This window comes from Procambarus clarkii, chromosome 34 (genome assembly GCF_040958095.1).
Source record: "Procambarus clarkii isolate CNS0578487 chromosome 34, FALCON_Pclarkii_2.0, whole genome shotgun sequence".
Lineage (NCBI taxonomy): Eukaryota > Metazoa > Arthropoda > Malacostraca > Decapoda > Cambaridae > Procambarus > Procambarus clarkii.
Genome location: NC_091183.1, coordinates 39,656,370 through 39,676,852, shown reverse-complemented (window position 1 = coordinate 39,676,852; position 20,483 = coordinate 39,656,370). Strand labels below are relative to the sequence as shown.

The following is a 20,483-nucleotide window of genomic DNA, read 5'->3' as shown; positions in this document are numbered from 1 at the left end:
ATGTGGAATAAGTTAATATAACGGTGATTTCGTTTTTACTAAAATGTCTAATTTCAACGGATAGGCCGATGCCGTGAATGATGCGACGGTTTAGGAAGGGTTCGATTGACCCCTAATGAGTAAGGGTTAAAGCCTAACTGAATGACTGGTTAAGAGGGATAGTATTAACGACATGATTCACTACATACCACAGAGGCACCACTCAAAGACTGACGTAAGATATGTCGTGAGTACCTTGAGGTGCTTCCGGGGCTTAGCGTCCCCGCGGCCCGGTCGTCGACCAGGTCTCCTAATTACAGGAGTACACGTCATTTGAAACTGAAAAAGTACACTATTTAATTATTTCACTCCGTCCTCACACTAAATGAATAACACCGGTGGTTTGTTGTTTTAGATTTAGCTACTGTGAACGAAGTGTCCATGTAGCACGGGCTATGGTGACCCCGTAATAACACCGGTATAATGTAACCCTTAAACCTTCACACTTGTAAGAGCCGCGGTGCTGGCGGCGGGTCGAGACAGAGTGGCACGGGCATGAATAACCCGTAACACAACACTTATGTGTTTTAGATTCAGCTACTCAGAACAAGAAGTTCCAGTAGCACGGGCTATGGTGAGCCCGTAAGTGGAGGCTTTTTGGAGCCAACACAACACTTGGCCAGTGAGGTTAAATATATTACAAGATGCTCATGAGGGTGTAACAAGGTGTCAGGTCACGTGGGTTGAGGTCAGTGAGGTGAAGGTGAGAGGCATGAGATGCCTGAGGTCAGTGAGGTCAGGCATGAGGTCAGGCATGAGGTCAGTGAGGTCAGTGAGGTCAGGCTGAGGTCAGTGAGGTCAGGCATGAGGTCAGGCTGAGGTCAGTGTGGTCAGGCATGAGGTCAGTGAGGTCAGGCTGAGGTCAGTGAGGGGAGACACACGGGGGACTTGAGCATAATGAATATTTTCGAAGTATTAATTTAGCGGATGCAGTAACAATGGTGAATTTTCCTTCTGTGAGTCGGATGGTGTGGGGCAGCGCACGTGGTGGTGTGGCAGCGCACGTGGTGGTGTAGCAGTGCACGTGGTGGTGTGGCAGCGCACGTGGTGGTGTGGCAGCGCACGTGGTGGTGTGGCAGCGCACGTGGTGGTGTGGCAGCGCACGTGGTGGTGTGTGGCAGCTCACGTGGTGGTGTGTGGCAGCGCACGTGGTGGTGTGGGGCAGCGCACGTGGTGGTGTGGGGCAGCGCACGTGGTGGTGTGTGGCAGCGCACGTGGTGGTGTGTGGCAGCGCACGTGGTGGTGTGGGGCAGCGCACGTGGTGTGTGGCGGTGCACGTGGTGGTGTGGCAGCGCACGTGGTGGTGTGTGGCAGTGCACGTGGTGGTGTGGCAGTGCACGTGGTGTGACAGCGCACGTGGTGTGGCAGCGCACGTGGTGGTGTGTGGCAGCGCACGTGGTGTGTGGCAGCGCACGTGGTGGTGTGTGGCAGCGCACGTGGTGGTGTGTGGCAGCGCACGTGGTGGTGTGTAGCAGCGCACGTGGTGTGTGGCAGCGCACGTGGTGGTGTGGAGCAGCGCACGTAGTTGTGTGGGGCAGCGCACGTGGTGGTGTGGGGCAGCGCACGTGGTGGTGTGTGTGGCAGCGCACGTGGTGGTGTGTGTGGCAGCGCACGTGGTGGTGTGTGTGGCAGCGCACGTGGTGGTGTGTGGCAGCGCACGTGGTGGTGTGTGGCAGCGCACGTGGTGGTGTGTGGCAGCGCACGTGGTGGTGTGTAGCAGCGCACGTGGTGGTGTGTAGCAGCGCACGTGGTGGTGTGTAGCAGCGCACGTGGTGGTGTGTAGCAGCACACGTGGTGGTGTGTAGCAGCGCACGTGGTGGTGTCTAGCAGCGCACGTGGTGGTGTCTAGCAGCGCACGTGGTGGTGTGTGGCAGCGCACGTGGTGGTGTGTGGCAGCGCACGTGGTGGTGTGGCAGCGCACGTGGTGGGGTGTAGCAGCGCACGTGGTGGGGTGTAGCAGCGCACGTGGTGCGGTGTGGCAGCGCACGTGGTGGTGTGTGGCATCGCACGTGGTGGTGTAGCAGCACACGTGGTGGTGTGTGGCAGCGCACGTGGTGGTGTGTGGCAGCGCACGTGGTGGTGTGTGGCAGCGCACGTGGTGGGGTGTAGCAGCGCACGTGGTGTGTAGCAGCGCACGTGGTGGTGTGTGGCAGCGCACGTGGTGTGTGGCAGCGCACGTGGTGGTGTAGCAGCGCACGTGGTGGTGTGTGGCAGCGCCCGTGGTGGTGTGGCAGCGCACGTGGTGGTGTAGCAGCGCACGTGGTGTGTAGCAGCGCACGTGGTGGTGTGTGGCAGCGCACGTGGTGGTGTAGCAGCGCACGTGGTGGTGTGTGGCAGCGCACGTGGTGGTGTGGCAGCGCACGTGGTGGTGTAGCAGCGCACGTGGTGGTGTGGCAGCGCACGTGGTGGTGTAGCAGCGCACGTGGTGTGTGGCAGCGCACGTGGTGGTGTGGCAGCGCACGTGGTGTGTGGCAGCGCACGTGGTGGTGTAGCAGCGCACGTGGTGTGGCAGCGCACGTGGTGGTGTAGCAGCGCACGTGGTGGTGTGTGGCAGCGCACGTGGTGGTGTGGCAGCGCACGTGGTGGTGTGGCAGCGCACGTGGTGGTGTGGCAGCGCACGTGGTGATGTGTGGCAGCGCACGTGGTGGTGTGGCAGCGCACGTGGTGGTGTGTGGCAGCGCACGTGGTGGTGTGGCAGCGCACGTGGTGGTGTGTGGCAGCGCACGTGGTGGTGTGTGGCAGCGCACGTGGTGGTGTGTGGCAGCGCACGTGGTGGTGTGGCAGCGCACGTGGTGGTGTGGCAGCGCACGTGGTGTGTGGCAGCGCACGTGGTGGTGTGTGGCAGCGCACGTGGTGGTGTGTGGCAGCGCACGTGGTGGTGTGTGGCAGCGCACGTGGTGGTGTGGCAGCGCACGTGGTGTGTGGCAGCGCACGTGGTGGTGTGTGGCAGCGCACGTGGTGGTGTGTGGCAGCGCACGTGGTGGTGTGTGGCAGCGCACGTGGTGTGGCAGCGCACGTGGTGGTGTGGCAGCGCACGTGGTGGTGTGTGGCAGCGCACGTGGTGGTGTGTGGCAGCGCACGTGGTGGTGTGGCAGCGCACGTGGTGGTGTGTGGCAGCGCACGTGGTGTGGCAGCGCACGTGGTGTGGCAGCGCACGTGGTGGTGTAGCAGCGCACGTGGTGGTGTAGCAGCACACGTGGTGTGGCAGCACACGTGGTGTGGCAGCGCACGTGGTGGTGTAGCAGCGCACGTGATGGAGGAAGGACTCTACACGCTGGCCCTGACACTGTGGTGCCGTGGGTAATGAGTCTACCATCCGTGAGGATCATGAGGCTGTATAGTGGCTTCTGGTTCCTGTGTGTGTGTGTGTGTGTGTGTATTTACTATTTGTATCTGCAGGAAGGAGATATTAGCTCTTGGACCCCACCTTTCTAACCACTTTATTTTTCCTCTAGTATGTCTACTACATATATTTTCTCTATCACACACACACACACACACACACACACACACACACACACACACACACACACACACACACACACACACACACACACACACACACACACACAACTTGTATACCATGCAAGGTGCTAGAGAAGATCGTGAGGAAAAGGCTCGTAGAGCATCTGGAGGGAAATAACTTTGTAACGCACCACCAACATGGGTTCAGAGATGGTAAATCGTGCCTCACAGGTTTAATAGAATTTTATGACCAGGCAACGAAAATTAGGCAGGAAAGAGAAGGGTGGGCTGACTGCATTTTCCTGGATTGCCAAAAAGCCTTTGACACAGTACCCCATAAAAGGCTGTTAAAAAAGTTGGAGCAACAGGCAGGAGTAAAAGGGAAGGTGCTCCAGTGGATAAGGGAGTACTTAAGCAACAGGAAACAGCGAGTAACGGTGAGGGGGAAGACATCAGAGTGGCGAGATGTCACCAGCGGAGTCCCACAGGGCTCAGTACTTGGACCCATTCTGTTTCTAATATATGTGAACGATCTTCCAGAGGGTATAGACTCATTCCTCTCGATGTTTGCTGATGATGCAAAAATTATGAGAAGAATCAAGACGGATGAAGATAGAGACTACAGGATGACCTGGATAAACTGGAGGAATGGTCTAGAAAATGGCTGCTGAAGTTCAACTCTGGAAAGTGTAAGGTGATGAAATTAGGCGAAGGTAGCAGGAGGCTGAACACAAGGTATCATCTGGGAGGGGAAATCCTGCAAGAATCAAATAGAGAGAAGGATCTGGGGGTTGATATCACACCGAACCTGTCCCCAGAGGCCCACATCAAAAGAATATCATCAGCGGCATATGCTAGACTGGCCAACATAAGAACTGCGTTCAGAAACTTGTGTAAGGAATCTTTCAGAACCCTGTATACCACTTATGTAAGACCAATCCTGGAGTATGCAGCTCCAGCCTGGAGTCCATACCTAGTTAAACACAAGACAAAGTTAGAGAAGATTCAGCGGTATGCCACCAGGCTCGTCCCGGAACTGAGAGGATTGAGCTACGAGGAAAGGCTAAAGGAGCTGAACCTCACATCCCTGGAAAACAGAAGAGTAAGGGGAGACATGATAACCACCTACAAAATTCTCAGGGGAATTGACAGGGTGGACAAAGACAAACTCTTCAGCACGGGTGGGATACGAACAAGGGGACACAGGTGGAAACTTAGTACCCAGATGAGCCACAGAGATGTTAGAAAGATTTTTTCAGTGTCAGAGTAGTTAATAAATGGAATGCACTAGGAAGTGATGTGGTGGAGGCTGACTCCATACACAGTTTCAAATGTAGATATGATAGAGCCCAGTAGGCTCAGGAATCTGTACACCAGTTGATTGACAGTTGAGAGGCGGGACCAAAGAGCCAAAGCTCAACCCCCGCAAGCACAATTAGGTGAGTACAATTAGGTGAGTACACACACACACACACACACACACACAGATATTCAGATAGAGATATTAGAAACAACTTTTTTAGTGTCAGAGTGGTTGACAAATGGAATGCATTAGGAAGTGATGTGGTGGAGGCTGACTCCATACACAGTTTCAAGTGTAGATATGATAGAGCCCAATAGGCTCAGGAATCTGTACGCCTGTTGATTGACGGTTGAGAGGCGGGACCAAAGAGCCAGAGCTCAACCCACGCAAACACAACTAGGTGAGTACACACACACACAGAGGAAGCAGCCTGGTAGATAGGTAGATACCTGGTTGGTTGATGGGGTTCTGGGAGCTCTTCTACTCCCCCAAGCCCGGCCCGAGGCCAGGCTTGACTTGTGACAGTTTGGTCCACCAGGCTGTTACTTGGAGCGGCCCGCAGGCCCACATACCCACCACAGCCCGGTTGGTCCGGCACTCCCTGAAGAAAACAATCTAGTTTTCTCTTGAAGATGTTCACGGTTGTTCCGGCAATATTTCTTAAGTTCGATGAGAGGGTATTGAACAGCCGTGGACCTCTGATGTGTATACAGTGTTCTCTGATTGTGCCTATGGCACCTCTGCTCTTCACTGGTTAAAAAAGAGCTAATATTCTGCATTTTCTTCCATATCGTTCACTCCAGTATGTTGTTATTTTACTGTGCAGATTTGGGACCTGGCCTTCCAGTATTTTCCATGTGTTGTTCCTATCCATGGTTTCCATGTATGTTCCATGTGTTTCCCGTAGCTGGACGGTAGAGAGACGGTCTCGCTTCATGCAGGTCGGCGTTCAATCCCCGACCGTCCAAGTGGTTGGGCACCATTCCTTTCCCCCCGGCCCGTTCCAAATCCTAATCCTGACCCCTTCCAAGTCCTATATAGTCGTAATGGCTTGTCGCTCTCTCCTGATAGTTCCCTTCCCCTTCCCGTAGCAGCTGTTTATCTCGCAGGTACCTATTTACTGCTAGGTAACAGGGGCATTCAGGGTGAAAGAAACTCTACCCACTTTTGTTTCTCGCCGGCGCCGGGAATCGAACCCCGGACCACAGGAACAGGGGAGGGGGGGGGGGCAGTGTTGTATAACAGTATTACAGGAACGAGTGTGTGCCAGGAACTCACACATACACTCAACCCCCCCCCCCGGGTGTATATATATACATTATACACTATTATGGGTGTTTTGGTGTGGTCTTGCTCTCTTCTACCCCTCTGACTGAACTTTTTTGTGTTTTTAATGTAAAATAGTTGTGGAGGACTTGTGGTAGTTGTTGCTCTGGGTAACATGACCCTTGACCTACCCACCCTAACAGCTTAAATGGCCTCAACTCACGCAAGTGATTGTATACACAGTACACAGGGGACACAATGTACACTAGAGTGGACCAGCATCCCTGCACGCTGCAGGCTACACCACGGAACGCCCCAACCATTCCATTCACTTCTCTCTTCTACCTCCCAACCACTTGGCCTGCTTGGTAGATAGAGCTTCACGTAGCGTCGGTGTTCGGGAATTGGGAGTTCTTTTGCTCCCCAAGTCCGGTCTGTTTTCACTTGTGATAACCTGGTCCAACAGGCTGTTGCTTGCAGTGGCCCGCAGGTCTATATATCCACTACAACCCGGTCGATTCGGTACTTCTAGCAGGTGCGTGTCTAAAGTTGTCTAAACACCTCTACTTTTGTAGAGGTGTTTAGACAACTTTAATATGGCACCCCCCAACCATATATATTTGGCAATATTTCTTATGTTTGCTGGGAGGGTACTGAACAGCTGAGGCCCTCAAATGTTTATTGAGTGTGCTTATGGCACCTCTACTCTTCGCTGGCTTTATTTTGCATTTCCTGCCATATCGTTCGCTCCAGTATGTTGTTGTTTTACTGTGCAAATTTCGGACCTGGCCCTCCAGGATCTTCCATGTATATATTATTTGATACCTCTCTCGTCTAATTTCCTGTGAGTACCTTCAGAGAGCTTTGAGACGGTCTTAGTAGACTAGATGATTCATCGTGTCTATGTGTGCCGTATATGTTCTAGGTATTCCCCTCTATTTAAGACATCTGCTTTGAAAGGGGAAGCGAGTACCAAGCAGTACTGAAGGCGGGGAAGTACCAGTGATTTGAAGACTACGAACATTGTGGTGACAGCCCAGAATTTGACGGTACTCGTAATCCATCTAATAATTTTTCTGACATATGCCAGCCCGACCTCCTGTTTTGGTAGTACTTATAGTAACGATGAGGACCATAGTACATATACCGACTTACAACGAAATTAGAAAGTAGAAATCTGAACTATTGAGTTGGACAAACCGGAAAACTATTTTTTACTTGTTTTGGCAAACTAACCTAACCTATCCTAACCTCCCTAGGCCTAATATCCCAATATCTGAGGCCTAATATAGTACATATGTCTACTATACTAGGCCTAGGAAAATTTTAGTTTGTGATTTAGCTTCATTTATTTAAAAAAAAAATCCTTACTAGTCAGTATACTAGTATCTAAAAGCTAAGAACCAACGAATTCTGACTATTGACGATCTATTACCTATAGTACCGATAGTACCAATTGACAATAGGTACTATCTAAAAGGTGGATGGGGGTTGCAGATGCTGTATCTGCTGTATTATATCTGCTGTATTATATCTGCTGTATTATGTCTGCTGTATTATATCTGCTGTATTATATCTGCTGTATTATATCTGCTGTATTATATCTGCTGTATTATATCTGCTGTATTATATCTGCTGTATTATATCTGCTGTATTATGTCTGCTGTATTATATCTGCTGTATTATATCTGCTGTATTATATCTGCTGTATTATATCTGCTGTATTATATCTGCTGTATTATATCTGCTGTATTATGTCTGCTGTATTATATCTGCTGTATTATATCTGCTGTATTATGCTCTCTTAAACTTCAGGTTGTCTACCATGGTTATTCCCAGGATTCTTTACATGGGGATTTTCCTTCCTTGAGACGTGATGGTGTCTTCTACCCTGTGTTTGGCTAAGTTCTTCATCTCCACCATACCTGAGCTTATCCAAGGTATCGCTGTTAACTTTCTATGTTGCTAGTTTCTGTTGCCCAATCCAAGGCTTTATTGACTTCGGCTTGTCTGTGGTGAAGGATAACCCTCTCCCCCACACAACACTGTGGTGAGGATATCCCCCCACCCCACAGTGTAGAGAGGATATCCACCCCCCACCCCACAGTGTAGAGAGGATATCCACCCCCCAGTGTAGAGAGGATATCCCCCCACCCCACAGTGTAGAGAGGATATCCACCCCCACCCCACAGTGTAGAGAGGATATCCCCCCACCCCACAGTGTAGAGAGGATATCCACCCCACCCCACAGTGTAGAGAGGATATCCACCCCCCCACAGTGTAGAGAGGATATCCACCCCCACCCCACAGTGTAGAGAGGATATCCACCCCCACCCCACAGTGTAGAGAGGATATCCACCCCCACCCCACAGTGTAGAGAGGATATCCACCCCCCACCCCACAGTGTAGAGAGGATATCCACCCCCACCCCACAGTGTAGAGAGGATATCCACCCCCCACCCCACATTGTAGAGAGGATATCCACCCCCCACCCCAGAGTGTAGAGAGGATATCCACCCCCACCCCACAGTGTAGAGAGGATATCCACCCCCCACCCCACAGTGTAGAGAGAATATCCACCCCCCACCCCACAGTGTAGAGAGAATATCCACCCCCACCCCACAGTGTAGAGAGAATATCCACCCCCCACCCCACAGTGTAGAGAGAATATCCACCCCCACCCCACAGTGTAGAGAGAATATCCACCCCCACCCCACAGTGTAGAGAGGATATCCACCCCCCACCCCACAGTGTAGAGAGAATATCCACCCCCACCCCTCAGTGTATAGAGGATATCCACCCCCACCCCACAGTGTAGAGAGGATATCCACCCCCACCCCACAGTGTAGAGAGGATATCCACCCCCACCCCACAGTGTAGAGAGGATATCCACCCCCCACCCCACAGTGTAGAGAGGATATCCACCCCCACCCCACAGTGTAGAGAGGATATCCACCCCCACCCCACAGTGTAGAGAGAATATCCACCCCCACCCCACAGTGTAGAGAGGATATCCACCCCCACCCCACAGTGTAGAGAGGATATCCACCCCCACCCCACAGTGTAGAGAGGATATCCCCCCCCCCATCCCCACAGTGCCAAGTATGTTCCCAGCTGCACCTATCCCCTCCCCCCCCCCCCACCCTTACCCACACCCGATAGCGACATTTGTGGCGTCAACTTGGATGTGTGCCAGCCTTTGAGCTTGACCTTTCACCTCAAACTCAAAATTTTGAGTTAGTGTGACCCTCTTGTAGTGAGGTGTGTGTGTGGGGGGGGGGGGTCAAGGCAGCACCAGCTGAAGGGTGTGGCAGTTGTGCCACACTCACGGGTCAAGCAAGGTCATAATAATGGTGGCACTGGAGAGAACAAACATGGTGGCACTCCATAGCCCCTGATGACTCTGGAGGTTGTGGTGGCACTGAGAATCTGGCCACGTGTGTGTGTGTGTGTGTGTGTGTGTGTGTGTGTGTGTGTGTGTGTGTGTGTGTGTGTGTGTGTGTGTGTGTGTGTGTGTGTGTGTACTCACCTAGTTGTGCTTGCGGGGGCTGAGCTCTGGCTCTTTGGTCCCGCCTCTCAACCGTCAATCAACAGGTGTACAGGTTCCTGAGCCTATTGGGCTCTATCATATCTACACTTGAAACTGTGTATGGAGTCAGCCTCCATATACACATACATGTGTGTGTGTGTGTGTGTGTGTGTGTGTGTGTGTGTGTGTACTCACCTATATGTACTCACCTATATGTGCTTGCAGGATCGAGCATTGACTCTTGGATCCCGCCTTTCTAGCTATCGGTTGTTTACAGCAATGACTCCTGTCCCATTTCCCTATCATACCTAGTTTTAAAAGTATGAATAGTATTTGCTTCCACAACCTGTTCCCCAAGTGCATTCCATTTTTCTACTACTCTCACGCTAAAAGAAAACTTCCTAACATCTCTGTGACTCATCTGAGTTTCCAGTTTCCACCCATGTCCCCTCGTTCTGTTATTATTACGTGTGAACATTTGATCTATTTCCACTTTGTCAATTCCCCTGAGTATTTTATATGTCCCTATCATATCTGCTCTCTCCCTTCTTTTCTCTAGTGTCGTAAGGTTCAGTTCCTTCAGCCGCTCTTCATATCCCATCCCTCGTAGCTCTGGGACAAGCCTCGTCGCAAACCTCTGAACCTTCTCCAGTTTCTTTATGTGTTTCTTCAGGTGGGGGCTCCATGATGGCGCGGCATACTCTAAGACGGGTCTCACGTAGGCAGTGTAAAGCGCCCTAAAAGCTTCCTCATTTAGGTTTCTGAATGAAGTTCTAATTTTCGCCAGTGTAGAGTACGCTGCTGTCGTTATCCTATTTATATGTGCCTCAGGAGTTAGATTAGGTGTCACATCCACTCCCAGGTCTCTTTCTCGAATCGTTACAGGTAGGCTGTTCCCCTTCATTGTGTACTGTCCCTTTGGTCTCCTGTCACCTGATCCCATTTCCATAACTTTACATTTACTGGTGTTAAACTCCAGTAGCCATTTCTCTGACCATCTCTGCAGCCTGTTTAAGTCCTCTTGGAGGATCCTACAATCCTCGTCTGTCACAACTCTTCTCATTAATTTTGCGTCATCTGCAAACATCGACATGTATGATTCCACTCCTGTAAACATATCATTTACGTAAATTAGAAAGAGGATTGGTCCCAGCACCGATCCTTGAGGTACTCCACTTGTTACTGTTCGCCAGTCCGACTTTTCGCCCCTTACCATTACCCTCTGGCTCCTTCCTGTTAGGTAGTTCTTCACCCATACTAGGGCCTTTCCGCTTACTCCTGCCTGCCTCTCAAGTTTGTATAGCAGTCTCATGTGCGGTACCGTATCAAAGGCCTTTTGGCAGTCAAGAAATATGCAGTCTGCCCAGCCTTCTCTGTCCTGCCTTATCCTTGTTACTTTATCATAGAATTCTAAAAGGTTTGTTAGGCATGATTTCCCTGTCCAGAACCCATGTTGGTGCTTGTTTACAAACCCAATGCTCTCCAGGTGCTCAACAAGTCTTAGCCTAATTATTCTTTCAAGTATGTGTGTGTGTGTGTGTGTGTGTGTGCGCGCGCGCGCGCGCGTGCGTGTGTGTGTGTGTGTGTGTTTACCATTTGTACCCAGGGGAGCCCGATTGCTAGAGTATCAAAACACTGGAGACCAGCCACAGGTACTGTACAGGTACGGTACATATACAAGGTAACTGTGGTCCGCGGTGTGTAATGTTGCTCACACAAGCCATATACGGCTCACCGGATTAACATATGTGCGTGCGGCTTGCTCAACGGTGTGTTTCACACTGATTACTTACAAACCCCTTCCTGTTCCCCAAGCCCGGGCCCCTGTGACGTCACTCAGGGGGGTGCCCTTGTGACGTCACTCGGGGGTGCCCTTGTGACGTCACTGGGGGAGGTGACCTGGGAGGAGTGTTCGAGTCCGTGCCACTGCTCCAAGGAATTTTCACATTAAGGTAATTATATCATGCAATCGTGGCTTTTGAGAAGCGATGAGGTTACAGAAATGGTGATGATCCTGAGCCAAGAAGATGCGTGATCAAGCATTCACGCATCTACTTACGAAACCTCTACATCTTTCATCAATCATGTAAACAATCTTTGTTTACATTTATTAAGCCGTGTATGAGCTCCGAAGCACTGTGAGGTTGTTTATAACAACAACTACCATTAGGTTGTGAAGTTTACAAACTGGTAAACTGCTTATTAATAATTCTAAACAAAGCCGCCATAATCAAGGAAAGATGTACAGGTTTCGTAAGAGGGGTTCGTAAATGGTTGATGACTCGTGGCTGTAGAGCAGACTAGCTCTTTCGCTAGAACCAGACAAGGCTCTTTCGCTCACTCTATACTTGATGGTTATACTTTGATCATTTGCGGCGTGCAATATGGTGTGTTGCGCCGTGCAATACGGTGTTGCGTCATGCAATACGGTGTGTTGCGTCGTGCAATATGGTGTGTTGCGTCATGCAATACGGTGTGTTGCGTCGTGCAATATGGTGTGGTTGCGATACAATGCTCACACACTCGCCCTCATAGCATGAATCACACTAGAAAGCTAATATTCACACTGAATGATTCTAGCATGGATGTCCCTCTCTCTCTCTCTATCATATCTCTCTATGTTCTTTACTAGATGACTGGCCGGGGTTCCTTCTTCTCGTCCTCATATCCCAGCTCCTTGTCCTCACATCCCAGTATCCTGTCCTCATATCCCAGCTCGTTGTCCTCATATCCCAGTATCTTGTCGTCATATCCCAGCTCCTTGTCCTCATATCCCAGTACCTTGTCCTCATATCCCAGTATCTTGTCGTCATATCCCAGCTCCTTGTCCTCATATCCCAGTATCTTGTCCTCATATCCCAGTACCTTGTCCTCATATCCCAGTACCTTGTCCTCATATCCCAGTATCTTGTCCTCATATCCCAGTATCTTGTCCTCATATCCCAGCATCTTGTCCTCATATCCCAGCATCTTGTCCTCATATCCCAGTATCTTGTCCTCATATCCCAGTATCTTGTCCTCATATCCCAGTATCTTGTCCTCATATCCCAGTACCATGTCCTCATATCCCAGTACCTTGTCCTCATATCCCAGCTCGTTGTCCTCATATCCCAGTACCATGTCCTCATATCCCAGTACCTTGTCCTCATATCCCAGCTCGTTGTCCTCATATCCCAGTACCATGTCCTCATATCCCAGTACCTTGTCCTCATATCCCAGCTCCTTGTCCTCATATCCCAGTATCTTGTCCTCATATCCCAGTATCTTGTCCTCATATCCCAGTATCTTGTCGTCATATCCCAGCTCGTTGTCCTCATATCCCAGTACCTTGTCCTCATATCCCAGTATCTTGTCCTCATATCCCAGTATCTTGTCCTCATATCCCAGTACCTTGTCCTCATATCCCAGTATCTTGTCCTCATATCCCAGTATCTTGTCCTCATATCCCAGCTCCTTGTCCTCATATCCCAGCTCCTTGTCCTCATATCCCAGCTCCTTGTCCTCATATCCCAGCTCCTTGTCCTCATATCCCAGTACCTTGTCCTCATATCCCAGTATCTTGTCCTCATATCCCAGTATCTTGTCCTCATATCCCAGCTCCTTGTCCTCATATCCCAGTATCTTGTCCTCATATCCCAGTACCTTGTCCTCATATCCCAGCTCGTTGTCCTCATATCCCAGTACCATGTCCTCATATCCCAGTACCTTGTCCTCATATCCCAGCACCTTGTCCTCATATCCCAGCTCCTTGTCCTCACATCCCAGCTCCTTGTCCTCATATCCCAGTACCTTGTCCTCATATCCCAGCACCTTGTCCGCATATCCCAGCTCCTTGTCCTCATATCCCAGCTCATTGTCCTCACATCCCAGCAACCTTGTCCTCATATCCCAGCTCCTTGTCCTGATATCCCAGCCCCTTGTCCTCATATCTCAGCTCCTTGTCCTCACATCCCAGCTCGTTGTCCTCATATCCCAGCTCGTTGTCCTCATATCCCAGCACCTTGTCCTCATATCGGTTCCACGTGCTATATAGTCATACGGCCTCATCACTTCCTCCTCATAATTACCTTACCAGTATTACCTCACTACCTTTAATGAGGCAATTTACGCAATTCTACAGTAATTCCTGGTTTCATGGGAATTATTTCCGCGTGGAAAATTAGCACGTGTCCGTGTAATAATTTCATGAGGCAGAATACGATGTCTCTCTCTCGATTGTATTCCAGAAAATACAGCTTCAAGGGATTTTTAGAAATTGTTAATGACATAGGTTTATTTATTGTATTTGGGAAGTAAATGGTCTCTGCACATAAAAATAGAGGGGAATAGTGGGGGGGGGAGGGTAAATGGAAAGGGGGGGAGGGGGGGGTGGAAAGGGGGGGTGTAGAACCCCGCGAGAGCATCTACCAGTAACACAATACTTCATTTATCAACCCCGGGATGTTCAATTATAAAGACCCCCGTCCGTTGATGATAATTCTTTTGCGCGCACTCTCTCTCCCACCTGGTGCTTCCCTTTCACATCTTCCCTTCCCCCCTCCCTTCCTCCCTCCCTTCCTCCCTCCCTTCCCTTGCACCCTCACCCCCGAATATGATCTCTATCCCTCCCCCCCCCCCCATCAGTCGCATCTCCACTCCCACAACAGTCACAGTTCTACGGCTGGTATACAATAGTTTACACTAGTAGTGGATCTGCTGTACCTTGCAACTCTCTCCACCGCCCCTGGTTTACAGTGAGACCTATCTGATTAGCCTTCGAGTGTCGTCGCTGCTCTGAGTGTTCTGCTTGGCCTTTTTTTCTGGAAGTCAGACAATCAGAAAAACAAAAACTGGAGACCACTCGGGATTAAATGAAACAATGTCCAGCATCTGGAACAATGCCTCATATTCCATTCATTTTATGTTGTATTGAGCGACTGCTATAACCTGTTGGCTTGTCCACTTGTCGCTGGTGATAACCTAACACCTGCCAACACCTGCAACACCAGGCAACACCACCCACACGTCCAACCCTCACGCCTTACGTCCAACTAGACGCTCGTCTTCACAACAACCAAAGTCCAAATAATATCACAGTTTTTGGTAAACAACTCCAAAAGACTGCAAACCTTTCTCTTAAGGCCTAGGTTGGTTTACCATCAACTATGAAGTAATTCAGAATTCTTAAAAAGCCGCACTGAGCGTGGCTGTGCCTTAGAGCTCCCGAAAGTCGGATATACAGGTTCTAAGATTATACACTCCATCTCATCGGTGATTAGTTGATATCATTCTTCTCAGTCACTGCCTCTGGCACAATATCATCACCTCACTGGCTGAAACACCTCACCAGATGGAACACCTCACCAGATGGAACACCTCACCAGATGGAACACCTCACCAGATGGAACACCTCACCAGATGGAACACCGGAAGTTAGGGCGGTTAGGTTGAGTGACAAGAGCAACCTGGATAGCTAGAGATGACCCACGATAACTAGATATCATCCAGGATAGCTAGAGAGCACCCAGGATAGCTAGAGAGCTCCCAGGATAGCTAGAGATCATCCAGGATAGCTAGAGAGCACCCAGGATAGCTAGAGAGCACCCAGGATAGCTAGAGATCATCCAGGATAGCTAGAGAGCACCCAGGATAGCTAAGAGATCACCCAGGATAGCTAGAGAGCACCCAGGATAGCTAGAGATCATCCAGGATAGCTAAGAGTTCACCCAGGATAGCTAGAGAGCACCCAGGATAGCTAGAGAGCACCCAGGATAGCTAGAGATCATCCAGGATAGCTAAGAGTTCACCCAGGATAGCTAGAGAGCACCCAGGATAGCTAGAGATCACCCAGGATACCTAGAGAGCACCTAGGATAACTAGAGGTTAGGTAATAACAAGTGCTTACCTTAAATCTGCGTTCGGAATACGCCTTCCTGAACTGGTGCTTGTGGGCGTGTTCCTGCCTGGTGTGGGGGTGGTCGGGTCTGTGAGGGGGGTCAAGCAGAGGGGCTGCGGTCGAGGGTGAGGTCACTCGGTCCACGCGACCTTGGCTCAACTTGCGAAGAGGAGGCGGTAACCATTTTCGACTGGAAAGGAAGACGTACAAGTCAGCATATAATGAAAACATAAATGGTACTTCATTATGAACTTGTCTCATTGTTTAAGGGTGGAGGGGGAGGGGGGGTAGGGTAGGGATCACCTTCCATGACCACCTACAATGAAGTCAGTGAGAGTGAAAAGTTCAGTACCGAGTCCATAGAGTTTCTATATTCATCATTTCTCACACATCTCTATATTCCCCTCTCTCTCTCACACCTCTGTCTTCCCCTCTCTCCTATATTGGTCCAAACACTCAGGTCTGATAGGAAAGAAATTACTGACTCTCAACGACCTGATAGCATTAGTATAAAAAGCTATGATTTGTTCAGATCTGAAACCTATATCTATGGGCAGCACAAAACGTCCACCAGACTGTGCGACACAGTGGTTGCAAGGATCAGGTTGGGTTACCGTTACCTGTGGCAGGTGGCTGCAGATGACGGATCTCCCAATCCTGAGCACTCCATTTGCAAACTCTGTGAGCAGGAACTGCGGCATGATCTCCCACACTACATCACCGAATGCCCAGTTATTAGACCATTCAGACCCGTTGGCATAAAGTACCTGGAGCTTTGCAATTACTTTATTCTCTTTCTCGAATGCTTGAAGATATCCTCATAATGTACCCAAAATATGCCAGTGCCGGCTGCTAAACATATGGCCCTGTATGACTAACCATCCTGCGAGATGGGGACTTTTAGTATCACTGCTGCCTTATTCACTCTTGTGTTCATGATGATATCCTCATAATGCACCCAGAGTCTGCCGGTGCAGACTGCCTATCACATGCCTCTGTATGACTAACCATCCTGTGTGATGGGAATTTTTTATCATCACGTAGCTAGCGTTTTGACACACTGTACTCCCCCTTCATATAGTCTATGGCAGCTGCACAAATGCTGATGTACCTAATATATTAATAAAAAAAAATTTCCTTACGACGTCAGTGAGGGGAAGATAAGCCACAATACATGTTCTGATGACATATTATTTATACCCAGAGTTTAACTGATATCTATGCTTGGGGACCAATCAACCTCAGCTCACTAATGTCCTCAGTGCGACCCTGTAGCATGTTCACGGGACCTGTGAAATGTTATTTCATCAAGTAACATTTCATCAATGTTATTTAATGAAATAACTGGGCTACAAACTGCCACCTGCGTAAAAATTAAAGATCCGCTTAAAAAAACCTACATTAAAACAATAGATATATAAAATACAATTTGATTTAGTGATAACTTGTATTTAATGTATTACAATAATTTGTCAACGTTAAGAATTAGCATTACGTTTTGCCTGTAAGCAATGTGTGAAGCTTTGAGTGCATGAAATACAGTGAGTGAATACTAGAGTATCTCGGTGAAGATATGGGCATGACTTCCCCACTGTCATGGGCATGACTTCCCCACTGTCATGGGCATGACTTCCTTGTACTGACCGTGTCACTGACCTCCTTCACTACCCAATCACCATGACTTTCCACACTCACGTTAGTTATCAGCCTCTGTTGCCAGTACCGTACCTGTGCTTAACCAACCACTACTGCACCTACAATCCCCCCTACACGACCAACACTTACTACCCCTCCTCTGCCCCTAAATACTGAACCACTACAACTACCACTACTTGCTCAAATGCATAAGCTATCCCTCCCTGTGCCCTGTGCATAACCCAACCACTGCAGGTGAGGTGACTGGGTAATCTTAGCATGCATTCTCAATGGACGGTTGGGGACAGATGGTGTAGTATGTTGGCTCCGTCTTGCTCTTGACGATCATACAACATACCTAATTGCAAGCTGGTTGTTGATAGTTGAATGAGTGCTTTATATGTAGTACTTTAGCTATGCCTAGTCTTCTATTGTCGCTATATCTGTTGATTGGTGTGCAATGAGACAATTTTGTAAACATCGAGGGTCGAAGACTCTTAAATGCATGACCCACTGCCACTGTACCCCGGCCTTGATTCACAGGTCCCAGTGCATGACCCACTACCACCACCACCAGTCCCAGTGCATCAGAGACATTTACTCAAGGTTCACGCTGGGTGGGTGAAGCACCTACCCACAACCCAGTGATAAGAATAATTAAGGAGCGTTCCTCACGAGCGCCTTATCACCGGTGTCAATATTTGTGTCTGGGAGCACAGCCCTCACTGCGGTGTACCTGGAGTATACCTAGACTATACCTGGGGTATACCTGGAGCAGGTTCTGGCAGTTGTTCTGCTCCCCCAAACCTTGCCAGAGGCCAGACAAGACAGTTTTAACGTATGGCGACTCAAACAAACTATTCTTTTAAAGACTGTTCTTTAACATTGTTTACCTCGTACCTAACTCTTAAACAGGTACTCTCACCTTTCACTCAACAACAGCACACTGAATGAGAGAAAACAAGAGGCAGCAGCAGACATCAAGAGATGGAGAATGTGAGTGGGAGAGATTAGAAGCTCTATTGAACCAGGATCAATTTATCAATTAGATAACTTACTCTATACAACTGTAAGTTCTCTGGGGAGGGAGAGAGAGAGAGAGAGAGAGAGAGAGAGAGAGAGAGAGAGAGAGAGAGAGAGAGAGAGAGAGAGAGAGAGAGAGTATTGATTTTTCAATGAGATGGTCTTCAGAATGACAGTCAGGGAAAGATCCCGCAGGACAAGGAAAAAGACGGAGTAGGGAACGATGGTTTCCAGGAAGCTACGTGGACGGTAGCTTCCAGGAAGCTACGAGGACGGTAGCTTCCAGGAAGCTACGAGGACGGTAGTTTCCAGGAAGCTACGAGAACGATAGTTTCCAGGAAGCTACGAGGACGGTAGTTTTCAGGAAGATAAGAGGACGATAGTTTCCAGGAAGCTACGAGAACGATAGTTTCCAGGAAGCTACGAGAACGATAGTTTCCAGAAAGCTACGAGAACGATAGTTTCCAGGAAGCTACGAGAACGATAGTTTCCAGGAAGCTACGAGAACGATAGTTTCCAGGAAGCTACGAGAACGATAGTTTCCAGGAAGCCATACTGAGGCTACGTTCCAGGAAGTCAAGATGATGCAGGTACCAGGAAGATAGATGTCAGGATCCTGGAAGATGTCAAGAGCCTTAGGTACCCAGCAGAGGTTAGGTGCCTAAGATCCCAGGAATGACCAAGGATGCTATTGTGGAGGCGGGAACAACATCTTAAGGAAGTGGGAGGCCAAGACTTCCCTAAGAAGGAAGCAGGACACGGCTGCGATGAAGTTAAGAAGATGCAAAAGTGTCGAGAAGACAGTTAACAGGAGAATGGACAACGACAAGGATGAGGTAACAAGAGAGGCACCAACAAGAGAGGAAGCACCAACAAGAGAGGAGGCACCAACAAGAGAGGAGGCACCAACAAGAGAGGAGGCACCAACAAGAGAGGAAGGAGCACCAACAAGAGAGGAAGCACCAACAAGAGAGGAAGGAGCACCAACAAGAGAGGAAGGAGCACCAACAAGAGAGGAAGGAGCACCAACAAGAGAGGAAGCACCACCAACAAGAGAGGAAGGAGCACCAACAAGAGAGGAGGCACCAACAAGAGAGGCACCAACAAGAGAGGAAGCACCAACAAGAGAGGAAGGAGTAACAAGAGAGGAAGCACCAACAAGAGAGGAAGCACCAACAAGAGAGGAAGGAGCACCAACAAGAGAGGCACCAACAAGAGAGGAAGGAGCACCAACAAGAGAGGAAGCACCAACAAGAGAGGAAGGAGCACCAACAAGAGAGGAAGCACCAACAAGAGAGGAAGGAGCACCAACAAGAGAGGAAGCACCAACAAGAGAGGAAGCACCAACAAGAGAGGAAGCACCACCAACAAGAGAGGAAGCACCAACAAGAGAGGAGGCACCAACAAGAGAGGAAGGAGCACCAACAAGAGAGGAAGGAGCACCAACAAGAGAGGAAGCACCAACAAGAGAGGAAGGAGCACCAACAAGAGAGGAAGCACCAACAAGAGAGGAAGGAGCACCAACAAGAGAGGCACCAACAAGAGAGGAAGGAGCACCAACAAGAGAGGAAGCACCAACAAGAGAGGAAGGAGCACCAACAAGAGAGGAAGCACCACCAACAAGAGAGGAAGGAGCACCAACAAGAGAGGAGGCACCAACAAGAGAGGCACCAACAAGAGAGGAAGCACCAACAAGAGAGGAAGGAGTAACAAGAGAGGAGGCACTAACCTGGAGAAGCCCTTGCGTTTGGTGACGGGGGAGGAGCCGCCACCGGCGGGGGCGGGGCTCCCTCCCGGGCCCTCCCCGCCGCTCCCCGCCACGCCCTCTGTAACAACAACAACAACAACATTAGATAACGTCACACCTCTGCAATAAAATATATTAGATTTCACCTATGAAAATCGCTGAGAAAAACGTATGATACCCACCATTAGCAATAATAGACGAACATGGTATTAATGGGTGTACCGTACACTTCAGGACATTAGTGGGTGTACCGTACACTTCAGGACATTAGTGGGTGTACCGTACACTTCAGGACATTAGTGGGTGTACCGTACACTTCAGGATATTAGTGGGTGTACCGTACACTTCAGGATATTAGTGGGTGTACCGTACACTTCAGGGTATTAGTGGGTGTACCGTACACTTCAGGACATTAGTGGGTGTACCGTACACTTCAGGACATTAATGGGTGTACCGTACACTTCAGGGTATTAGTGGGTGTACCGTACACTTCAGGGTATTAGTGGGTGTACCGTACACTTCAGGGTATTAGTGGGTGTACCGTACACTTCAGGGTATTAGTGGGTGTACCGTACACTTCAGGATATTAGTGGGTGTACCG

The 20,483-nt window shown here is 49.6% G+C and overlaps 1 protein-coding gene across 7 annotated transcripts in view; it reads right to left on the bottom strand.

Annotated features, from left to right (window-relative positions):
• Positions 1 to 20,483, bottom strand: part of trio (trio Rho guanine nucleotide exchange factor) — a 766,603-nt gene that overhangs the window by 125,524 nt on the left and 620,596 nt on the right. For all 7 annotated transcript variants that reach the window (XM_069335896.1, XM_069335893.1, XM_069335897.1 and 4 more), the window contains 2 exons: positions 19,865 to 19,961; positions 15,487 to 15,667 (listed from right to left, as the gene is read on the bottom strand). In XM_069335896.1, the coding sequence (XP_069191997.1) occupies positions 15,487 to 15,667; positions 19,865 to 19,961 (278 nt within the window). The remainder of the gene's footprint in view (positions 1 to 15,486; positions 15,668 to 19,864; positions 19,962 to 20,483) is intronic.